Genomic DNA, 20,498 nt, shown 5'->3' with positions numbered 1-20,498 from the left:
CCTCCATTTGCTTCGCCAGGATGGGCTCGGTCGAGGGGGGCCAGATCTATGGCAGCTCGGTCGAGGGGGGCGGGATCTGTGACAACTTGGTTGAGGGCAGCGGGATCCATGGCGTCGTATCCTGCTCTGATCCGGCCAACTAGGGTTTTTGTCGCTGTGAATCTCGTTGTCCACGCCATGGAGGCCTCGCCTGGTAGCCCGGAGTCAAGCTCGCCGCCCAGCCCCAGCCACGCGGCGGCGGCCCTCGTGAGGCCACGTGGAGCCACGCTCGCTGCCCCACCCCAGGCCGTGCGGCGTTCCCCTCGCTAGATCTCAGTGCTGCTCGTCGAGAGTTGCAGGTACTTCTCTGCGACTCCATCTTCTTAGGTGTTCATCATCTGCGAGTGCAAGTGGTAATAAATTATGGTCTTCTGCTAGTGCGAGAGGTCCTCCGTCTTCTTAGATGTTCACTCCAGTGTCTTGAACTGGGAACCAGCAAGTCCTCGCTTGCCTTATATCAATCATGTACATCTATGTGAAATGTTTCAATCTCTCAGAAATTGAAGTGATGAGAATATTAGTCAATTATAGTATTGGGCTGTTGTTTATGATAGCTCCTTATTCCGTTATTTTCTCCTTTTCTTGAACTGACTTATCTCAAATATGCATATCTTGCAACAGATGTGTCGTGATCATATAATGTGCGTATCTTGGACATTTTAGAACCAGTAAGTTCTTTTTGGTCTGTTCTCAGCTCATTAAAAGCTATCTACTTCTCACTAGGCCACTGAGAAAATGATTTGTGAATGGGAAAGTTTGCTCAATGAAATTAGGCTAGCCTATGCTCTCTTTTTACTAGATGACTGATTCAGGCATCTTAGCCTATGCTTGCAATTCTGGTATTGTGTGGGTTCCATAGTTGATATATGATGGGCACTGCAAATTAATAGTAAGCGTCTAATTTATATTGAAGAATTATGCCCGTGTTGTTCTTGTTAAAATTAGCCTCATCGCCTCTTCCTGTTAACCAAAGATAATTTCAGGAACTGAATGTCATTACGTGATTACAGGCAAATTAACTAAAACTGAATGCATTGTTCCTAAGTGAGAGAGAGAGAGAGTACTGCATGAATTTGATGTCTAATTGACAGGAACCTCCTTGACCGGCCAGCAGTATCAAAAAGCTCCTTGACCAGCAGTATCGTTTATACCTTACAGGAATCTGATGTCTTCTATATGCCTCCTACTGCTCTTGGCTCAAACTCTAACACATGTAAGGTTCACCTATTTTTCTTCTATTTTACCTATCATTTATATGCAGTGATGCACTCCTGTACGGATCAAATTGTGTCCTTCTAATGATGCTACAGACCTATGTAGTGAGGTGACAGTTTCTTCTATTGTGATTTGCATCAGCTATAGGTTAAACAGGCCCAGATTTTGGATAGCTGTCATACTCTATGACCATTTTGGTTGTTTGTGAATCTAGATGCTTTTAAAGTTACTTAAAGTTAATACTACATTTGTAGCATTGGTCTGCACTGAGAGTAGCTCTGATTGTAGAGGGTCTGGTGGTGTCCATTGGTCTACATTGATTCAGAAGATGGTGAATCTAGTGATAATGAGGTTTGTAGAAGTGTTGAACTGTGACACAACTGCTATTTTCTGAATATTTTAGTTCTTTCTCTTGTTCTTCTAGAATACCTGTTGACATCGGAAAAAAAACTCAGCGAACAACCAAGTGCCAGCAAGTTTATAGTATTATTGAAGTGCATGTCTAACGGTTGATCTTGGAAACTATACCTTGTTCATGATTAAAATTGGCACTGAGTGATGAATCCATGGATCTAAGCCCATTCCGTGTGCACTGATTACATTATCCTGACACTGGATGTTACCTTTCTTTTGATCATTTTTTTGTGTGTGACATGACGTTCAGGATTCCAGTGATGAGAATGATAGTGCAAATTCAGATGGTGATCATGACGACTCTCCAAAGGTGCAACATTATTCATGCTGACCTTTAATGTTGACATGTTGTGATTGCTCGTTATTTTTATGGTATCCCCAAAACTGCGTCTTTAACATTTTTTTGACATATATGCAGAATGCTAAGGGAAAACGTAGTCCACCGCAAACACCCTTGAATTCTTTAACACACGGGCTTTAATTTCTCATATCCCGGGCTTTCTACTCTTACATCGCTCTGAAAACTCATTGCAAGGTGAAGAAGCATAAGCATAATGCCCACAAAGTATTTTCTAGAGATCAGTCTTTGACTTGGGTAGCTTGTCACTTAGCTTTACATAGGGGTGGATGTCACGGTCCTGAATTATGATATTTGTCTTTTGTAAAGAAGTTTTTTTTTGAAGAGCAAAGCTTTATTACTCATTGGCCGCAGCGCAATCGCTGGCCACCAGACCCTCTACAATCAGAGGTACATCTACCTGTTGTCTAGGTTAATCGAGGGGTAGCTTCTCCACCAGACGTATCATGGACACTACCAAGCTAACCCAGATTCTTGGTACCAAGCCAATCTCATTTCAAGATGGAGTCAGAAGTACACTTGATGCAGAAGCCAGTACATGACACTTCCTCAACAGTTTGCTTTAGTTCCTAGGGAGTTGCTTGCATTCAAATATGAAAGTGTGACATAGAAAATCACATTTAATTTGCGAAATTTCAGTAACGGTAAATTTCTGTTGGATCTATGTGAAATATGTAACTTTGTACCTACTAGACACCAGTGGCATCATCGGTGTTACTGTCTGATTGTACTGTATCGTTATGAAAAAATGACATTCATTTCAAATTGTTTTTCCCCAGCAGTATGTAACCGTATTGTGCATGTATATTACAATTTACAACTAATGTTACCCTCATGTATTTTTTTAGAGTTTTAGGCCTTTGCCCGTCTTAGCATTAAACAAATACAATAGCATTCAATTACAACATTCAGGTGGATCTACCCTCATGTATTCTGTTCGGTTGGTATTTTCATATTTGTTGCTGTGAGCCTAACTCCATCAAATACTTCTTTCCACTAACATTTTATTGATTTGCTGGCCTCGAATAGGCACCATGTAATGACAACCAACATCTATGTTCGTTCACAACATTATAATAAAAAAGGTCATGTTACCTTTCCTTCCCATATTTTCCCATTTAATGTACCAAATAGACCAACCTTTCGTAGTAACGCGATGAGAAAACATATTAGACATACGAGCCATATTTTCCCAGATTTTTCCTATACCAAACACATCACCCGCAGCGAAGCGCGGGCAGCAGTGGCTAGTATATACGGTGAAATGGGCATGTAGAATGTTAGAAATTACAGCAATAGAGATCTTCATCAAGTATGGGTGATTGTCTTCTACTATAATAAGTTTAGTGCTTAGTTTGTTGGTCTCCTTTTTTCTTATGCTTTTTGTGAGCTCTTTGAATCCAGCAAAAGGTTGAATTACAATAATAGATTGGTTGAGTGCAAAACTCTTGCATGATCTGGAATAAAATCTTTTTTGTTCTAAAAATATATATTTGTCTAACACATATTTAACACATATGTTAATCAAAACCATAAAGGAGGGGCCATGTTAGCTTCATCATCAAACAAAAAGTCATTTTTGTTTGACATCACATGATCCATCCGTGTACAATACTGCTATTTAGGTCCTTCTACCATTTCACATTTTTCTTCAAAACCGAAACCATTTTACATCCCAATAATTAAAGGGCGATTCGAAACCTAAAACATGTCACCGATCAACCGATTTCCCATGAGCGCGACGACCAGGCAGATGCATTACACAAACGACCAGTTGACGAACATGAAGCAGATGCAGTGCGCGCCACTGTCGTCGTCGAGCACCTTCCACGCCAGCGCCTTCTCGTACGACACCGGCCGGCCCAGGCCGGACACGAACAGCCCGCCGGGGATGCACGTGAACCCCTGCTCCATGATGCCAGGGAGCTCCGCGCACAGGTTCTTCCTCCCTTGGTCATCAAACACTTTCTCCAGGGTGATGTCCTGCAGCGCCACCACGGTCGTCTCCAGCATGTCGAGGCCGGACTGGTTTGCGAACGTGAACACTGGCAAGGCCTGCATTTATAGAAATGTTGAGCTGTCACCGTGCCCTCACTTTCAGACATTTTTTATTTCGCGAGCGGGTTAAACCCGTTTTTCCTCACTTTCAGACATAAACATAAGTATCCCAGATTGGTGAAAGTTTCACTCCACAAGCAACGTTTTAGAATGTGAAACAGTTTCAAGGTAAGTTCTGAAATCAGATGCTGTCTGCAAATAGGACAGAGTGTAATTCTCAACTTGCAATATAAAAGTAATTTTCAGATGCAATAGGGCAAACCTTCAAAGAGCAGCAGAGTATAGCACTGGCATGATGCCAAAGGGTTTTTAGCACTGCTTCACAGCCGCTACCGTCTGCGGATTTGATAAGCTCAGCCCCAAAATGAAATCTGCACAAGCAAGCAGCATCAGCATAAAATTCAAGTATTTCGAACACAAACTAGCTAATCAGAGTACATACAGACCACAGACCTGTAACTCTGGCAGATCCATCTGGCAAGCGTGGTTGCCTCCAGACTAGCAGGACTGTGACTGATGCTGCTGCCATGAGGAACTAGGCGCGAGGAGGAGAGCGCCAGCGCGATCCTCTGAACTGATGCGATGATGCTTCGTATGTACTGCCTCGCCATGGCTGCAACTCTGTCCTGCAGATGGCTCTCGAAGGCAAACTGAAACACGATCGTCATCACAGCCTTTGAGCCAGCACAAGCAGAATTTCCAGGACCGCTCCCATTTATCCTGCTTCTGGGAGTTCCAACTTCAAGGGTGGAGGCAAGGTCCAGCGTGCACTTGGGGCTGGATGTGTCCTGACATGTATTTGTAGGGTAAACAAATCAAGAAAAGTTCATCTGTAGTTGAAGCTGAGATGCTACTGGCCCTTTGAGTGGTGGACTTACAAGAGGAGCGTCGATCGGAATGATGCGGAAACCAGATGGGAGCAGTGGTGAGTCATCACTGAATGATGCATCTATAGGGGCAAAGATGAGCTCTAAACAAGTGTCTACCATGTTCTCGTCTACCCCATTGTACATCTGCCAATTCAGTGGAGAACACAACTTATACAGAGATCAAACTTTACAACTCAAGCTCTCTTGTTCATGGTGAAACTAGAGTCAATGACACAGATGTATAAGTGAAACTAAAAGTTACCTGTAACAGAAACAGATCATGGTGCAGGAGTGCGTCTTGATAATTACTGGCATTTCCTAATTTTATAACCTCGAGGAACTGACAAAAGAAATTAAGCAATGAACACATTAAGCAAAAGAGATTTGTTAAATTGGAGCGATTAGTTGCAGTTCAAAGTAGAATAGGAGCTTACTTCTTCAGGGTCAAACGTGTGGGCTAAAGGAAGTATGACCTGACCACTAAATCCTCCAAGGCGAGACATAGGCAAATTGCAGAAATTTGGTTTCATTGCAGAAGCAAAGAATGCATCTAAATTGCTGTCAGCCCACTGCGACCGCTGTTCCCGCATAAAGCGCAGGAGTGCCGGCGGAGAAACATCCTAACAAATAGCGGTAGAATTCATGTAAAACAAAAAAGCGGAATGTTCTGACTGTAAAAATAAAAAAGAAATTCTAACTGTAAGGTGAAATTAACCTGCAGCAGCATCGATGCCTTTGCACAGAGTACACTGCTACCGACTACAGGCAATCCATTATTGAAAGTTGCATTGTAGTTGATCACTTTACTCAGGGACGAGTTCACAGAGATACAAACATCGTCCACTCCATCACTTTCAATCACAGACCATCCATCATCAGCAAGCCCATTGAGAGCTTCATTGAAACCTCTGAAAAAGTGAAAGAAGATGTACGGCTGTTACTAAGAAGATTCATGACAAGAACCATCAGCATTCTGTCGGTACTGTTCAAGAACCCAACCTGGTGAGCTTTTGGCTCAGAGCCCGTAAAGCAGCAGGCTGCCGTCCCCATCCGGTTATTACAGAATGGGTATCTTCATGAGCAACCTGCCTAAGATAGCGCAAAGCCTGGATTTTGCAACCAAAAAAAAATCAGTCCACAAAATTTGATGTGCTATGTAAGAGCAACAGCAGAGATTGAAGTTCATGGTGTTGTACCGCCATTGACATATTCTGAGCAACCATTGCAGATGATTCATACAGTGGCCGCACGACTTCAGGCACGCTCCAAGGCTGAGAACACATATAAGTAGCTTAAATTTCTGCTGCAGATGAACTTAAATTAAATATCAGCAGCTGTTATTAATTATTATCTGGATTCCGTTACCTCCAAGTCCATATGATCAACGATGTGTATAACACTGCCTCCACCGTCGCTAGGCCGAATCAAGAACCCACTAGGAAGCATTTCACCCCTGATAAAAGGTTGGACAAGAGGCATGCTTGGGCTGCCCTGCTTGGTACTGAGTGATCTCTCACATACCTTTAGAGCAAGCAAAGTCAAGTAGCTGGCAGATGGATATATGCATGCACATATACAATCACATATGTATGTTTGACGCTCAGACACTCACCACTAAACTTCCATCATCAAGAATGGAGGTGTACCGCAGCAACCAGAAGTCGCGAGCTGGCGCCAGCGTTGTGGGGGCATAGAGCTAAAGCCGACACAAAAAAAAAGAACATGATATCTAAGTAAGAAGGCTATTCCCTTAGAGTTAATCAATCAGTTTTATAGAATAAGCAGCTGGAATAACCTGCATGTAGAGAAGCTCAATTGTGCCATTGTTACCGGCAGGAAGAACATTCACCACCTCCATAGATCGGCAATCGCGTAGCCACAGCGGCCGATCCTTGAGGACTTCAGCAACCTGAATAGTCAGCACTCAGTTATGTATACTCAGGAGCCACAAGGGTACACGCAGGGAAGTGAAGCAAATCAAGAGAGCTTACTTTGGCAGGCTCCATACCCACGAGGCCGCAGGCTCGCGCAGCGACACCCGCACAACCATGCGAGATGGCAATGATTCCAATGGAATCCGGACCAGGCTGCAGGTGCCCATGGCGAGACAACAAAGATTGAGCAATTAAGCCGCACGAGGAATCTCACTCACTCAATTCATCAAAGGAAGAAGGAACGGGGAAAAAGCAATATAATTCAGAGCAAGGCCGTCCGTAACCAAACCAACCTTCATCCCGGGCATCTGGACCCACTCGACGGCGGTCCCGGTGGCCTTGGACAGAAACTCCGTCAGTGTCTCCTCCGCTATGGACATGAGCCTGCAGAGACAAGGAGACGTCCATGTCGCTTACAGATGCAGGTTGTTGCTAGGTACGGTGGTAGGCCAGCCAAAGCAGCATGTCAAAATAAAGGCAAAAGCAGCACGGGCTGGCTGGCAAGGAAGGAGAAGGATCGCGTACGTACCCAGCAGGGCCTGCTTCGCGCGGCTGGGCTTGTGCCGCCGCCGCGGCCGCGTTCTGGTGGCCACTGGTGACGACCGACTCGCAGCTCGTGTCCGTGGTCGCCAGCCCCGCCTGCAGCAACGTCGTCCGCGGACGCGGCAGAGGGATGAACACAGGCACAGCAGTGGAAGGGAGAGAAGATGAGAGAGAGGGAGTGGAGCGATGAGCCGATGAGAGAGAGAGAGAGACGCGTACGCTCTGCGTCTGCTGGCGGTAGTAGCCGTTCTCGTAGATGAGCTGCGAGACCTGCTTCTGCAGGCGGTCGTTCTCCTCCATGAGCAGCTTGTTCATGGCCGTCAGCTTCCGGTTCAGCGCCTGCAGCCGGGATGACTCCTTCCGCTGCTTCTCCCGGCACCTGCGTGCGTGCATCATGCGCACGCCGATGGAGATTCGGGTCATGGACGGCCGGCGCGGCGCCACGGCGGCAGCAGGAGTGCAGGACACGAACGGGGAAGATAAAAACGGCAAGCATTCGTGGTTAATTACCTGCGGTTCTGGAACCAGACTTTGATCTGCTTGGGGTCGACGCTGGCGAGGACGGAGCAGTCGCGGACGAGCTGCTGGCGGCGCAGCGAGCTCGGCTTGGGGCACTCGTAGTAGAGCCGCTCCAGCGCCTCCACCTGCTCCGGCGTGTACCGCACGTACTTGCTGGCGTCCATGGCCGCCGCCGCGGCCTCCTTGGCCGTCACCATCTGTACACAAGCAAAGTAACCTCTCTTCAACTCTCCCTCCCCGGCCTCCGCTGCAATGGCACAGCAACCAAGAACTAAGTACTCGATCAGCTAGGCGCGGCCAACACCCAGACTCGTAGCTAGCTGAGCTTGAGCTCTGGCAGCTACCAGGCAGTAGCTACTAGCTATAGCCTATACTCCTATAGCAGGTGGATTGCACTTGTGCCCAGATAGTCAGCTCTATCCTAGCTAGCGAGAGGGCGAAGGTAGAGGTAGCTGTGGTGGTGGGTCGTGGCATGCAAGCATTGGCGGCCGATCGACGACGTGGTGCTGAATGCAAGTGATCGAGGGTGGGAGGCATGTGCGTGCGTGGGTGTAGTAGCCGTGTAGTAGGGAGTAGAAGAATGGGGTGGTGGGGGTGGGGTCGGTCATGGGCGGACGGGGCGAGAGGCCATGGCCGGAGCACCGGTGCCGCTTTCCTCTAACGCCCGGACATCGGCAAGCACGAGGAGGATTTGGAGCCGGGCCGGAGGAGCCTGGCACACATGCACGAGCTAGGAGGGGGAGAGGAGAAGAGCTAGCTACCCGCTACCAGTAGTCCACTAGTACCACCAGCTGATGTGCTTCGCCCTACTGGTACTGGTGGTACTTTAAAAACGAACGAGAGGCGATCGACTCGGCCGTGGAGTGGAGCCCCGCTGCCCCTTCTTCTTCTTCTTCTTCTCGCCTCGCCGGCGTAATAATTCCTCGGAAAACGATGGTTCCGTGCTGCCTCCTGCAACCTTCTTTAGTCCTGCCATCTCTTCTGGTAATAATATTAATTAATATTCGCCGAAAGCAGCAGTCCCGTACCTACATTCCAATTCAATCCCCGGCCTTCTTTTGCTTGCGTGCTTGGTTTTATTTATTCACTAAATAGAGAGAGAAGATATTTCAGATCTAGAATATTTAATTGTCTAGAAATTTGAATTTCACAGCAATCATATACAAATTGAATTTCAGAGAAATCAGTTCATCTTCACATGAAAAAAGGAATCCTGTATTCCAATGGGTCTATACTCTATATATACTTGCATTGGTTATGGTCAGGTCAGCAGATGAAATGAAACAGCGAGTATACCACAAATAATTGAGGGCTTTCTGCACATGCTTTAGGCGAGATTCCGAGCTTTTCTTTTCCTTGCTAGTTTTTATATCGCTAGAATACAACCTGCATCTTTTCCCTTTTCCCGTCACGCCGATAGAGAGAGAAAGAGGAGGGAGGGTACCGAAATATAAATTTGGCAGGGGAGCAGTGCAGTGCTTAAAGGAATCTCTTTTCCTTTTTCTTTTAGCTCTCGCTCCTTTTAATATTTTTATTTTAATTGCCAGCGCTATACTCCAGACATTCCCCCTGCCCAGGGCGTGAATTCTCGATCCTCTAATCTAAAGATATCTATCTCTCTCTCTCTCCCCACATTGAATTTCGCGAGTTCGGCCATATCATATTGCCCCTTGCACGAGCTGTCCCCTTGAATCTTTTTCCATCCAGAGTGAATTTTATTTACGTATATTACCGTGGTCCAGCACGAACATTGAAAAATCACTCTTCTTAATTCGTAACTTGGTAAGGATATGCTAATTAAATAACAGCAGTATGATACATACTCTCTGTCTCTCTCCGTCCCCTCAAAAGAGTGCAATTCCTGTTTTTCGAGGAGTCCGGTAATTTAAGTTCAACTGAATTTATACAGAGAAAAAAACAATAGCATCTATGATATTGAATAAATACATCATTTATTTATAAAATATATTTTTATAGTAAATCTATTTAGACGCATAAACAGTGATACTATTTTTCTATTAACATAATCAGACTTACGAAAATTTGATTTTGTTCAAATCTAATCTAACTTAAGAAATTTTTTATTCTGTTCAAATGTACCTGAGAAACACGCCTGGCCCAGGCAACTCTCTCAGGCCGTTGATTTCCAGCGCCTGGGGCTGGATCGACATGCCTGGGCAGGGCTCCCCAGGCGAGGGCGCGATCCAAACAGCCCCAAGATCTGGAGGACAGATAGGGAGGGAGACCTGGGGAAGACCGAAGACCAGGAGGATGTTCCTCGAGATTGGAGGCCGCTGCAGGGCAGGCAAGGCAGCAGGTTTCTTTCTTTGCCTGATTTTTGAGAGGCGCCACACCTGGGGGGCGCCAAAGCCAGGTTTAAAATTATTAAAAATAAACTTGCATCGGGTCAAAGACCCGGGGTGAAAGCGGTTTTTTTTTTATCGGCACTTGGAGCCCGATTAAAGGCGGCGATCCGCGTCCTGCACACCCACACCCGGCATGCACGCACATCCCCGCGTCGCCAACTCGCCACGCCGGCCTCACGCCTCGGTAAAAAAAACTGCACAGCCTTCCTTCCCTCTTTTACACTTTCCTTCTTGTTTTTACTGACAGATAAACTGCTCGGCGTTTGGACTCAATTTGACCCTGGTTTCACCGTTTCACCTGACCTAATCATAGTGCCGGACAAAAAAAAAAAAAAACGGTTCAACTGGTGGCTCGTTCCTGGACCGTCGTTTGTTAAAATTCGGTGTTGTTTGATACAAGTACAAATGGCTAGTTACTAGTCAGGGCTAAATTTAGTTCAAATTATAGTTGGCTAGCTAATTGACTACTAATAATTACTTAAAGAGTTAGCTAAAAAATAGCCCTCCGTTTAGATGAACTTGAGCTAATTTTTGAGTTAAAAAAATAGCTAGCTAACAATTAACACATGGTATCCAAACATGCCCTCGATATGAAGTTGGTCACAAACAACACAGAAGATTATATATAATAAATAAGAAAGGAGTAGTATGCCTGTAACTATCCATGGGGCTCAATTGCCAATCGATCCATGTGCGCTAACCACTCTGATGATCACACTGGTGCCCGTGACATTTTCCTAAAACGGATGTAACGTTTTCGTAGGTAGCACTGGCACACACGTGTGATATTTAGGACTGCATCAAATCAAAGGCAAGCACGGTGCACGGCCCTCCAGCAAGGACGCATGAATATGCAACCGAATTTCATCATGAGGTTGCGACTATTTTCTGTCACACCGCATGATTCAGTGCTTGTTTCGGCGGTTAGCTCCTGGCCCCTCCAATACTTGGGAACAGCTTATATAGCTTCTTGTGGCAGACACTAACTAAGGTCATGATTTTATTTTATTCTTTTTAATCTACAACTCCTGTTGTTACATGTTATATGATTCTAACCAGGAATCAGTTAGCACAGCAATGTCTTTCAGGCCATGATTTTATTTATTTATTTAATCTACAACTCCTGTGGTTATATATTATGATTCTAACCAGGAATCAATTGGCACAGCAATGTCTTTCCAAGGAATAAATAATTAGTTTTTTGGAGCATTCAACTAATATAGGCTAATAATTTTTATAAAAAAAATATGCGCAAAAATATACGTATTTCTTTCACAACAATAAGTGAGCCTAATGATTATAGTCATCTCCAGAATCGTCGACTAAAAGCACTAGACATTTCTGTTTGAATCTAACAGAAAACGAATTGACAGTCATTTATTATTTTCCTACTGAGCAAGTATACTTCAATTGGCAATGATGAGGTATTGGTACTAGAAATACGGATACAGCGTACCCTACGTGTGGTCGGCCGAGCCTCAAGCCTGGACCATGGAAGGAGGAAAGTTGCAGGCTATCAGCTTGACAGCTGCAAGCCAACCCACTATTCAATACTAGTCCACATGACACTTGCCAAGACCACGCTTTCTCTCATATCAAAACTCAAAAAGAGATCATGTTCTTCTTTCCTGTGATGAGAGGGGAGATACTCCATGCTTTGCAAAACATAAGAAAATGGAAAAGCTGGCCAAAGCTAAAAAGCTAGGGCTTGTCCTATCCCACTACCAACCACTTACCTGGGTCTGACGTGTCATGGCCTGGATATGCACGCCTTTTGTGTTCTCTATGACTATTCTAAACCAATCAACCATCCAACCCAACCCAAACACCCAATTTGGCCTCCCCAGATTTGCTATATATCATCCCAAGGTGACCTTAGCAAGGGGGGCCCAACTGTTGAACACCCAACCTAACCCCACTTTTGCACAATAGTATTATTCTAAATTTTCCAACACATCACCAATCCCTCCTTTTACTGGGCAATCAGGCATTCAGGCTTCTTAACAATACCACCAAAATCAGACTTTTCCTCCACTTGACAATGGTGGTGGCCAAATCGAATGCTTTGGTTTTTTAATTAGAATTATCAGAGAGCACTAAGCATATTTAAGGCATAAATCGGCTAAGTAAAGCATCAGGCATGGCAGATAATGAAATGGAATGGAGGGGAGCCAGGAAGACCTACCGTGCAGGCCACTAACACATGGAAAAGGAGCGGAGCCGAACAAATTCCGGGACACCCCTGCTCAGTGGAAATGAATGGTGTCTGAATTGACTGCTGCTGCAGTCACAAAACATAGTCGGCAAATCATTACAGAAATTTCTGCATGGTAGTGAAATTCTATAATTCAGTAGCTGACAGATTAGACAAAAATAGGTGTTTTTTTTTTCACCACAAAGTTTACTGGCCTTGATTAAAAGGGCATAAGCAAATCATCGAATAATACAAGGCTCAAGATACCCCTGAAGTGATTGCTGCCACACAGATGTCCGATTCAGCGACAAAAAAGGAAATGTCCCCATCCTTTGAGGCATCTGGGATAGATGACAGATCCTGTGACAGGATGTATTTGATTAACATATGTTCCGTAGACGATGAAGTGAAAAAGACAGTGAAAGTCATCTCTGGCTGACTTACAGGTAGATAGGTATCCAATCAATCGTCTGTCAAGATCAAAATGCTGGCAAAGAAGTTTCTGCAAGAAATACACAGGCACGATATTAACCATCACATAATTGATTTTCATGCTGGCCCATTGAGAAAGACTCGATAGCTAACTGAAGTTTCAGGAGTTCGATCATTGGCATGTCAACAAGTTGGTCACGACTCACAACAGTACTTCGATTGAAGTATAAAGCCAGATAATCAACTCAGATGTAATATCGAAACTAAAATGAAAGTGAACTGGAGTGTCAAACGGTATTTCTTGTTGTCTTCTTACACGCCATTCTTTAGGTTATTAGGTAGGCAATAATTCATTACTTAACTTCCACCTATTGCTTTTGTGTTTCCTTAACCCCACTATCCAAACTAACTTATCTCCCAGCTACCTTTTCCATTACAGGATCATGGTTATCTCTTATCCGCCAATTAGAATAACCAGCCACACCAATAGTAGGCAGGAGTGGGAAGAACAGCAAGAACAGCAGAGGACGGGAACAGAGTTTATTCAGAGTTGGTTTTCAGAGAGTTCAGAGTTCAATTGTTTGATGCCGACTCCGTCGGTTACAGGGCGATTTATACGCCAACAGACAACGCTGTTACAAATGGTGATTAACCGCCTTAAGTGTCTAAGCCTCGGATGACTAACGGAGTCGCTACCCCGTTATCTGAGCAGACGTCGTCGCCGTAGTAGCTGTTGTCGGACGCCCAACAGTAGCGGCGCTCTTCCTTGCCGCCCGCTTTTTGTGTACTCTGGCATTGCCCTCTCCTCGAAAGGCAGCTTGCCCCCAAGCTGCACAAGTTGGAAAGCGACGACGTAGATCAGAAGCTTCCTCCCAGGCAGTCAAGGAGACCGGCAGGCCTGACCACTGTACTTTGATCTGAGATAAATGTGAAGCTCCCTTCTTCACCATCCGAGAGTCCAGAAAGTGAACAGGTTGAACACTGGCTGTAGGATCATCAGGTATAGCACTGATATCATCATCCACAGAGGCTGAAGCAGGAATATGGCGCTTGAGCTGGGAGATGTGTACTACAGGATGAATCCTGCAATCATCTGGCAACAGTAAACGGCACTGCACCCACACGGGCTATCACCTTGAAAGGACCATAGTACCGAAAGCTCAGCTTCAGATTACTCCTTGGAGCTACTGAGGACTGAATGTAAGGTTGAAGCTTCAAATAAACCATATCTCCAACAACAAATTCCTTCTCTGAACGCTGCAAATCAGCATAATGTTTCATTCTATGTTGAGCTCTCAACAGATTGTGCTGAATCACATCCTGCAGCAAATTCCTTTCTACTAGCCATTGCTCCAGATCAGGGGCATGAGTGTGAACTTCATTGGTGATGCCAAAGTGGCCTAGGAGAATGCCCATAGAGTACCTCAAAAGGAGACCTACCCAGAGCTGAATGATAAGATGTATTGTACCAGAATTCAGCTAAGGGTAACCACTTGGCCCATTGTTTGGGGCAGGAATGAACACTGCATCTAAGAAAGCCCTCTAAGCATTGGTTCAATCTCTCAGTCTGACCATCAGTTTGAGGGTGATAAGAAGAGCTCATCAGTAATTGTGTATCAGTGAGTTTGAACAAATCTCTCCAAAAGGCACTAGTAAATATCTTGTCCCTGACAGATATAATGCTTTCAGGTAGCCCATGTAACATGTAAACATGCTAGGCCTGAGCTACTTGTAGTGCAGTAAAAGGATGAGCTAGTGGAATGAAATGGCCATACTTAGTGTACTTATCAATCACCACCAAAATAGTATCAAACCTTGAAGACTTGGGCAACCCCTCCACAAAATCCATGGATACCACTTTCCAGGCTTGCTGTGGAACAGGTAAGGGCTGAAGTAATCCAGCAGGCTTGGTGTGCTCCACCTTGGCTTGTTGACATATAGCACAAGATTTGATGAATTCACAAATGGTACTCTTCATTCCAGGCCAAGTAAAGAGCTGCCTGATCCTATAATATGTAGCCTGGACTCCAGAATGACCTCCCACAGCACTGCTGTGCATAGCCTGAACTACATGCTGCTGAGCCAACTTATTATTTCCCAGCCAAACTCTCCCTTTATGTCTCACAATACCATCATGCAAGGAAAAGGAGCTGGTTGCAGCAGGATTGTCAGATAATTCCTTCAAAAACTTAACTGCAACAGGATCATCAGAGTACCCTTCTTTGACTCTGGCTAACCACTCAGGGTTGGAAATAGCAACAGCTGTAACTGTGAGATGAGAAGAACACCTGGACAATGAGTCAGCTGCTTGGTTACTAGTACCTTTTTTGTACTGTATTTTGAATTGTAGATCCATGAGCTTCAAGAGAGCCTTTTGCTGAAGCTTTGTTGTTACCCTTTGGTCAGACAGATGTAATAAACTTCTATGATCAGTCTTGATAATGAATTCTTGATGCTGTAAATATGCTCTCCATTTTTCAACTGCCATAATCATGGCCATGCACTCCTTTTCGTATGTACACAATGCTTGGTTTTTGGCACACACAGGTTTACTTAGATAGGCCACTGGATGTCCCTCCTGCATCAGAACAGCCCCAAAACCTGTGTCACTGGCATCAGTTTCCAAAACAAATTGCTTCTGGAAATCAGGTATAGCTAACACTGGTGCCTGAGTTAAGGCAGATTTCAGTTGGTTGAAGGCTCCCTCAGTCACTGATGTCCAAACAAAAGGACTAGCCTTCTTAAGCAAATCAGATAGGGGTTTACTGATCATGCCATAGTGCTTGATAAACTTCCTGTAGTAACCAGTCAATCCCAAGAAGCCTCTTAACTCTTTCAGGTTCTGGGGTCTAGGCCACTCCTGCACAGCAACAATCTTGGATGGCTCAGTGGCTACACCAACCCCAGATATGCAGTGACCAAGATACTCCACTTCCTTTTGAGCAAAGAAGCATTTGGATCTTTTCAAGAAAAACTGGTGTTCTCTGATAACCTGGAATACTTGCTGCAGTAGTGCCAAATGCTCATCCAATGTAGCTGAGTAGACCAAAATATCATCCATGAAAATGATGACTCTTTTTCTTAGAAGATGAGCAAATATGTGATTCATGATTCCTTGAAAAGTTGCTGGTGCATTTGTAAGCCCAAAAGCCATGACCAAGAACTCATACAGCCCACTATGTGTTTTAAAAGCTGTCTTATGAGTGTCATCAGGGTGAATACACAGCTGATGATACCCAGCTCTAAAATCAAGTTTGGAGAACCACTGTGCTCCAGCTAGTTCATCAATCAACTCTTCCACAATAGGCATGGGATGTTTGTTTTTCACTGTCTGAGCATTTAAGTGCCTGTAGTCAACACAAAACCGCCATGTGCCATCCTTTTTTCTGACCAGCAACACTGGGGAGGCATAAGGGCTTTCACTGGGCCTAATAATACCATTCTGCAACATTTCAGACAGTTGCTTCTCAATTTCATCTTTCTGGGCAGGTGAGTATCTATAAGCTCTGACATTGACTGGTTGAGCACCAGGCAACAGTGGTATCCTGTGATCAAAGGGTCTTTGTGGAGGAAGAGTAGGAGTCTGAAAGATGTCAGCAAACTGATCCAACAACTGTTCTACTGACTGATGAATTCCTTGCTCAGAAATGCTAGCAGCAGCCAGAGTCTCATGAAACCTCACAGACTGAGATAAATCAATCCTAAGCTGAATACAATGGGTCACAGCCTGTCTGTTAAGTAAGCCTCTCAGAGCTTTGTTAGAGACCCCTGGACACTGAACTAACTCTTGATTCAAACCCAATAGAGTCACTCTTTTCCCAGCAGCAGTGAACCTCGTGATTTTCTTGCCCCAATGAACCCACATGGGACTATGCTCCTCAAGCCAATCAGCCCCCACAATCATGTCAAAACACCTAAGTGGAATGACACCCACAGCAGTGACAAATGTATGGTTCTGTGCAGTCCACTGTAAATTTGGTATCCTCTGATCACACACCATAGGACTACCATCAGCAGCCATTAACTGGACAGGAGGGCAAGGTACAGTCTTCACTTGAAGTTGAGCAGCTAACTTATCACTGATGAATGACCCCACACTACCTGAATCCACCAAAATGAGTACATTCACTTTGCCAATGTGACCACAGATTCTCATTGTCCTCCTTCTGATAGAATCCAAAGAGCTAGATTGAGATACAGTTGCTATAACTTCATCCTCCATTTGTTCAGGCCCATCAGAGTCACTATCATCTGTTGGCTCCAGTGCATCCAAAATTTCCTCCAAGACATGCAGGGGTATCTGAGTAGCACATTTGTGATTATGACCCCACTTGGCTCCACATTTGAAACACAAGCCATTCTTTCTCCTTGCCTCCTTCAGAGCAGCCAACTTATCTTCAGATTCTTTACTGTGGCCCTCACCCTTCCCTTTCTCAACTTCAGATGTCTTGGTCTTTTCATAGCCCATCCTGACATGGCCACGTGGGTAACCCCCAAACTTGCTCTTGCTTCTAGCAATCTCTTCTTCTTGAAGCAAAGCCAACGCACTGGCCGTGTCAACATCTGGTGGCCGATGCAGGGCTATGACTGAACAAATCTCCTCCTTAAGACCATCCACAAAACAAGTCACGAAATAAGTGTCATCATAGGCATCATTGTACAGCAAAAGACCCTGGGCAAGCTTCTCAAACTCGAGCTGATATTCCTCCACCGAGTCCTTCTGCTTCAATTTGTCAAATCGTTTCAGCAAGAGTTGGTACTGATTGCTGTCAAACTTGCTCATCACGAGATCACAGAGCTTATCCCAATCAGTGATGCGCCCATTTCTCTGAATCGCTTGCAGCCAAGATGCAGCAACTCCTTTGAAATTCAGGGTAGCAAATCGCATCTTCAGAGATGGATGCACCGCGTACACCTCGAAGAATACCTCGCATTGATCCCGCCAAAGGCGAGGAAAATCTCCATCAAATTTCGGAAACTCCATTTTCGGGAAAGGAGAACGACAGTTTGCAGGTGCAACATCATCAACTGTAATGACAGGAGGTGGATTCACAAACGTACCCTTGCCGAAGTCCTGCGGCCGGGTCCGAGAATCCCGCCGACAGTGTTCGCCGTGCCCCTTAGGGCCGCTCCCCGTCCCTCGCAGGTGAGCACGAGGACGATCCGGAAGCAAGGTTGAGGTCCAATCGGCCTCGACCCTGGTGGAGGGTGAAGCAGCGGTGCGGTTGCGGGAGCCATCGTCCAGCCGCGCCTCCAACGAGTCCATACGCGACGCGGCGAGATCAACCCGCTTCGTGACGGCCTCCAGAGAAGAAGAGGCACCCTCCACCCGCTGACTGCAAATCGTCCGAACGCCTGGTCGGCGGTCGCCTGCCACGCCCCCATGGAGTTGAGCGAGTCCAACGAATTCTGCATCATCGCCTGAAACCCCAGCGAACTGCTTCAACATCTTGTCGAACTGGGACGAGAGTTCCTCTACTAACTTGGCCATCTCCTGCTGGAACTTGGTGGGTTTCTTCTTCGGCGCCAGGATGAGGATCAACCAACCAGCGTGACAACCCGCGATCACCACCGACCCGCTCAACCAAGACACGGACCTCTGAAATCACGAGTTCAACACCGAAGCGGAACCCGAATTCCTGTCGTCTGGAATTACGAGCGCGATCAAGGAGGAGAATCACGACGGCTTTGATACCAATTGTCACGAATCTACTGAGATTCGGACGGATAACTAGAGATAGAATGGAGTTTGAAGAGGCAGGAGTGGGAAGAACAGCAAGAACAGCAGAGGACGGGAACAAAGTTTATTCAGAGTTGGTTTTCAGAGAGTTCAGAGTTCAATTGTTCGATGCCGACTTCCGTCGGTTACAGGGCGATTTATATGCCAACAGACAACGCTGTTACAAACGGTGATCAACCGCCTTAAGTGTCTAAGCCTAGGATGCACTAACAGAGTCGCTACCCTGTTATCTAAGCAGACGTCGTCGCCATAGTAGCTGTTGTCGGACGCCCAACAGTAGCGGCGCTCTTCCTTGCCACCCTGCTTCTTGTGTACTCTGACACGAGACAGAGTGTTTGGTTTTGGAACATGTGGAATGGAACCATCCCTCGGAGTTGGAGGGTATATTCTCCTAACATGTCGTCCCCAGGCGTCCCTCAGAATTGGTCGAACCATCTTGTCCCCTCCCGACACCAGTTATTGCTCCGTTCATGTTTCTTCTTCTGCCTACTTCGGTCCTTCTTCCTCCTCCGTGCACGCCGGACGCGGCACCGTGACACTACATGCCCCACCACGCGCCCCCCACTGCACTCGACGCAGGCCCCACCGTGCCCTGCGTAGAAACAGCAATGCCAAGGCAGCCGGAGTTGAGCGGGGGCGTTGATCTAGGAGGAGCCAAGCAGGGCCTGGTCAGAGCTGAGTAGGGGCGGACGAAGAGGGAGGAAGCAAGCAGGGTGGTCGAAGCGGGAGGAGCCTAACAGGGGTGACCAAACAGAGAGGAGCCGAGCATGGGCACCGATCTGCCGTGACCATGGCCGCCAAGCTACATGAAGAAGATGCCCATGGAGATAGTTTGGTGGGGGTGCGGTGGAGCCAAGTTGGGCGTGGTGGCGGTGCCCATGGAGATTCGAGCACCCCATGGAGATGCTATGCTCCACTAACACTTGGGCCACACACCGACAGTGCCAACCATTGGTTGACAGCTTCTTGTTTGTGTCCCTCTTCACTCCCTCAACCAAACAAGAAACAATGATGATTCTGTCCCTAGAACCAAACAAGCTATTTGGATCACTGAAAGCTCTAGTTTGGTTTTGGTGAATTGATGAAACCTTAAGTGCTAACATAGTTTATCAAAGTGATTATGAGATAGGTAACACTACTCCAAGTGATTAAGCATATGAAGATCATGACATAATGATGGTGATGGCATGGTGATGATCAAATGCTTGGACTTAGAAAAGGAGAAAGAAAAACAAAAAGGCTCAAGGCAAAGGTGAAATTGATAGGAAGCTTTTTAGGTTTAGTGATCAAGACACTTAGAGAGTGTAATCACATTTAGGATTGATAGCTGTACTATTAAGAGGAGTGAAACTCATATCGAAATGCGGTTATCAAAATGTCACTAGATGCTCTAACTCATTGCATATTCATTTAGAATCTAGCGGAGTGCTAACATCCTTGAAAATGTTTGTGAAAATATACTAACACACATGCACAAAGGTGATTCACATTGTGTTTAGCACTTGGGAGCAAGGGTTCGAAACTCCACCGGCAGAGTGTCCGCCCGTACAGAAAAAGACAGGGTTACACAGAGCGCACTGGACGCTGGTCACGCAGTGACCGGACGCTGGGGTCTGGGTCCGGTCAGTGGCGCACAGTGAAGGCCGCCCTCGGTCTCTTGACCAGACTCTGGTGACCGAACGCAGGCTGAACACTGTTCAGCGACCGGTCATGCTGATGTGGCGACGCACAGAGAAGAGGGAGAATGACCGAACGCTGAGTGAATCCGATCGGTGGTGACCGGACACGTCCGATCACGAGTAGAACCTTACTAGAAA

At 45.9% G+C, this 20,498-nt stretch overlaps 1 protein-coding gene and 1 pseudogene across 2 annotated transcripts; both read right to left on the bottom strand.

Moving 5' to 3' along the window:
* Positions 1-3,575: 3,575 nt before the first annotated feature.
* Positions 3,576-12,516, bottom strand: LOC136449426 (homeobox-leucine zipper protein HOX29-like). Of its 2 annotated transcripts, none has more exons than XM_066449452.1 (18): positions 12,501-12,516; positions 7,941-8,146; positions 7,650-7,809; positions 7,417-7,526; positions 7,181-7,271; positions 6,945-7,040; positions 6,749-6,862; positions 6,566-6,649; positions 6,319-6,474; positions 6,150-6,224; positions 5,953-6,059; positions 5,669-5,861; positions 5,388-5,573; positions 5,216-5,293; positions 4,963-5,097; positions 4,538-4,872; positions 4,347-4,455; positions 3,576-4,081 (listed from the first exon to the last, which is right to left on the bottom strand). In XM_066449452.1, exons 2-18 carry the CDS (start codon positions 8,144-8,146, stop codon positions 3,785-3,787), a joined length of 2,532 nt encoding a protein of 843 aa, XP_066305549.1. In that variant the 5' UTR covers positions 12,501-12,516; the 3' UTR covers positions 3,576-3,784. The 2 variants fall into 2 exon arrangements, with proteins under 2 accessions (XP_066305549.1, XP_066305548.1); XM_066449451.1 differs by lacking the exon at positions 12,501-12,516 and adding an exon at positions 8,711-8,790.
* A 44-nt stretch (positions 12,517-12,560) lies between these two features.
* The window catches only part of LOC136449434 (uncharacterized), a 31,314-nt pseudogene continuing 23,376 nt past the window's right edge, over positions 12,561-20,498 (bottom strand).

Source organism: Miscanthus floridulus, chromosome 5 (assembly GCF_019320115.1).
Source record: "Miscanthus floridulus cultivar M001 chromosome 5, ASM1932011v1, whole genome shotgun sequence".
In the NCBI taxonomy this organism is placed as follows: Eukaryota; Viridiplantae; Streptophyta; class Magnoliopsida; order Poales; family Poaceae; genus Miscanthus; species Miscanthus floridulus.
The sequence above is the reverse complement of the archived record's forward strand: the minus strand, read 5'-3'. Positions and strand labels throughout refer to the sequence as shown.